The following is a 2517-nucleotide window of genomic DNA, read 5'->3' on the forward strand; positions in this document are numbered from 1 at the left end:
TCGGTGTACTGTCTCATAGGTGGAAGATTGGTAAGGGTGGGCAATGTGGGTCATAATCTTTCTATCTTATCCTTGTAATATAGGACCCAATTTGCCTTTGGGTCAATTTCTTGATTCTAGTTACCTAGGAGACTTGGCAGCATTGGGTAAGTACAAGACACTGGTCCATATGATGGAAATACAAACATGACATACAATTGATTGAGTTCCAGTCCTTAGGGGATTTACAATTATGGAGGAGAAGGGGTAGGAGAAGATATGGCAGGCACACAAATTATTCATATCACAGGTAGAACTCTGCTGAGGGAAATGGAAATACCTAACAAAGTACTGAAAAACATTTGAGAGAGACAGCTCACTTTCAGTTAGGGACATCAGGAAAGGCTTCATAGAGGAGGCATCTGATCAGAATCTTGAAGAAAGAGGCTTTCAACAGTCAGAAATGGGAAGGTGGGGGGCAGGGAGAGAGAGAGAGAGTTTATTCCAGGAATTGGAAACAGAATATGAGAATATCAGAGAAATGAGAGAACACAAGATAAGAAAGTAAATGTCTAGTTTAACTGGATATATCATACCTAGAGAGGAAGAGCATAAAATAAGGCTGAAAAAAAGGTAAATTGGAGATAGCTTTCATTTTTTTAATCATAAATGCCAAATAGGTAGGTGACTTTTCTTGTGGACATTAGGGAACCACTGACAGTTTCTGAATGGGGTGTAGTCTCATCAGATCTGTGTATTTAAGAGATTACTTTTGCAAAAATAATATTACTTTTGGAATACTAGTATAAAAAGCTGGATTTGGCATCATTAAAGGAATTCTCTAATTTTCCATATGTAATCCGGTCTGCTTTTCTGCTCTTGTTTAATTCTGGGCTCATTGACAGTGCCTGCCAGTGTTGTATGGCTGTAGAGCCATGGAACACTAACTTCTCTGAATGGGAGGCAGCATAATTCAGTGAAAAGAACACTGGCGCTAGGAACTGTTTAAAGATGGCGGCAGAGCAACCTCAGCAGCAGAACTCTGAGCCTCTGGGAAATGACTCTGAAGAAGTTAACGGTTTGGCCTATGATGGAGCCATCATGGCCCAGGAGGATCAAATTCAGCAAGAGATCGCTCTCCAGAATCCATTGGTATCCGAGCGCCTGGAGTTGTCTGTGCTTTACAAGGAGTACGTGGGAGATGACAACATCTACCAGGAGAAGATCAAGGACCTACACAAAAAATATACCTACATCCGAAAGACTAGGCCTGATGGCAACTGCTTCTACCGAGCCTTCGGGTTCTCCTACCTGGAGGCCCTTCTGGAAGACAGCAAGGAGTTGCAGAGGTTCAAAGCCATCTCTGCCAAGAGCAAAGAGGACCTAGTGTCTCAGGGCTTCATTGAATTCGCCATTGAAGATTTCCACAACACTCTCATGGACCTGATCGAGCAGGTTGAAAAGCAAACATCAGTGGACGAACTCTTGACCGCCTTCAATGACCAAAACATCTCAGACTACCTGGTAGCATATCTTCGGCTGCTCACCTCGGGCTACCTGCAACGCGAAAGCGAGTTCTTCGAGTTCTTCATAGAGGGGGGACGAACAGTCAAGGAGTTTTGTCAGCAGGAGGTGGAGCCCATGTCCAAGGAGAGTGATCACATCCACATCATCGCGCTAGCGCAGGCCCTCAGCATCTCCATCCAGGTGGAGTACATGGACCGTGCGGAGGGTCGCTCCACCAACTCCCACGTCTTCCCAGAGGGCTCCGAGCCCAAGGTGTATCTACTGTACAGACCTGGACATTACGACATCCTTTACAAATAGGTGGGACGGCTTTCCAGGCCCCGCCCCTCGCCGCTGCCCACCAGAGCTAGAGCCAGTTCATTCTTCCCCGCCATTCACCCTCCCCATGGCGTACAGGTGTTAGACAAGTACAGAAGGTTTTTGTGGTTGAAATGGTAGTATTTCACTCTTCCTTTCCCCCCTCCTTGTCACCCAATCTTGTGTGTTCTAATTATCTTATTAATAGAAATTCACAAGTGTCCCAGCCCCTTCCCCCTCCCAGAGACCAACATATTCATACAAATTAAGTCTTTTTGTTTCCACCTTTCAGTTCACTCTGGAGGTAACATTAAAAATTTATTCTTCCAGTATTAATTCTGTAGCTGTGTATGACATTCTCTCGGCTCTCCTCATTTTGCTGTTCATTATCCTGTGTAAAAATTAGCTTGCTCATCATTTCTTTCGGCAGGACAGTAGTATCTTGCCTGTTTTTATTAAAGAAGCACCGTTGGAGAAGGCTGAGGGTGTAACTAAGAGTGTGACATTATATATGAGTAAGTTTGCTTCCCCAGTGCAATGAGGGTTAAAAAAAAAAAAACCATAGACATTAGAAAGCTCAGGGTTGATTAACTGCCCTCTGGAAGTCGTGTTCAGAAAATAACCCAGAGCCTTCTGGACAAGGGCATTGATATTAAAATCAAAGACCTGGGTTCAAATCCCACCTTTGGGATTTAATCTCTGAATTACATCTCC

General features: G+C 44.2%; 1 protein-coding gene across 1 annotated transcript; it reads left to right on the forward strand.

Annotated features, from left to right (window-relative positions):
• The first annotated feature begins 990 nt into the window (after positions 1-990).
• On the forward strand, positions 991-1806 carry LOC123231119 (ubiquitin thioesterase OTUB1). Its single transcript, XM_044657352.1, has one exon. It carries the CDS (start codon positions 991-993, stop codon positions 1804-1806), a length of 816 nt encoding a protein of 271 aa, XP_044513287.1.
• The last annotated feature ends 711 nt before the right edge of the window (positions 1807-2517 follow it).

Source organism: Gracilinanus agilis, chromosome 1, assembly GCF_016433145.1.
Source record: "Gracilinanus agilis isolate LMUSP501 chromosome 1, AgileGrace, whole genome shotgun sequence".
In the NCBI taxonomy this organism is placed as follows: Eukaryota; Metazoa; Chordata; class Mammalia; order Didelphimorphia; family Didelphidae; genus Gracilinanus; species Gracilinanus agilis.

Bases quoted from the DNA above. Each gene is read 5' to 3' on its own strand.
- LOC123231119 (XM_044657352.1), top strand. From the start codon at position 991: ATGGCGGCAGAGCAACCTCAGCAGCAGAACTCTGAGCCTCTGGGAAAT.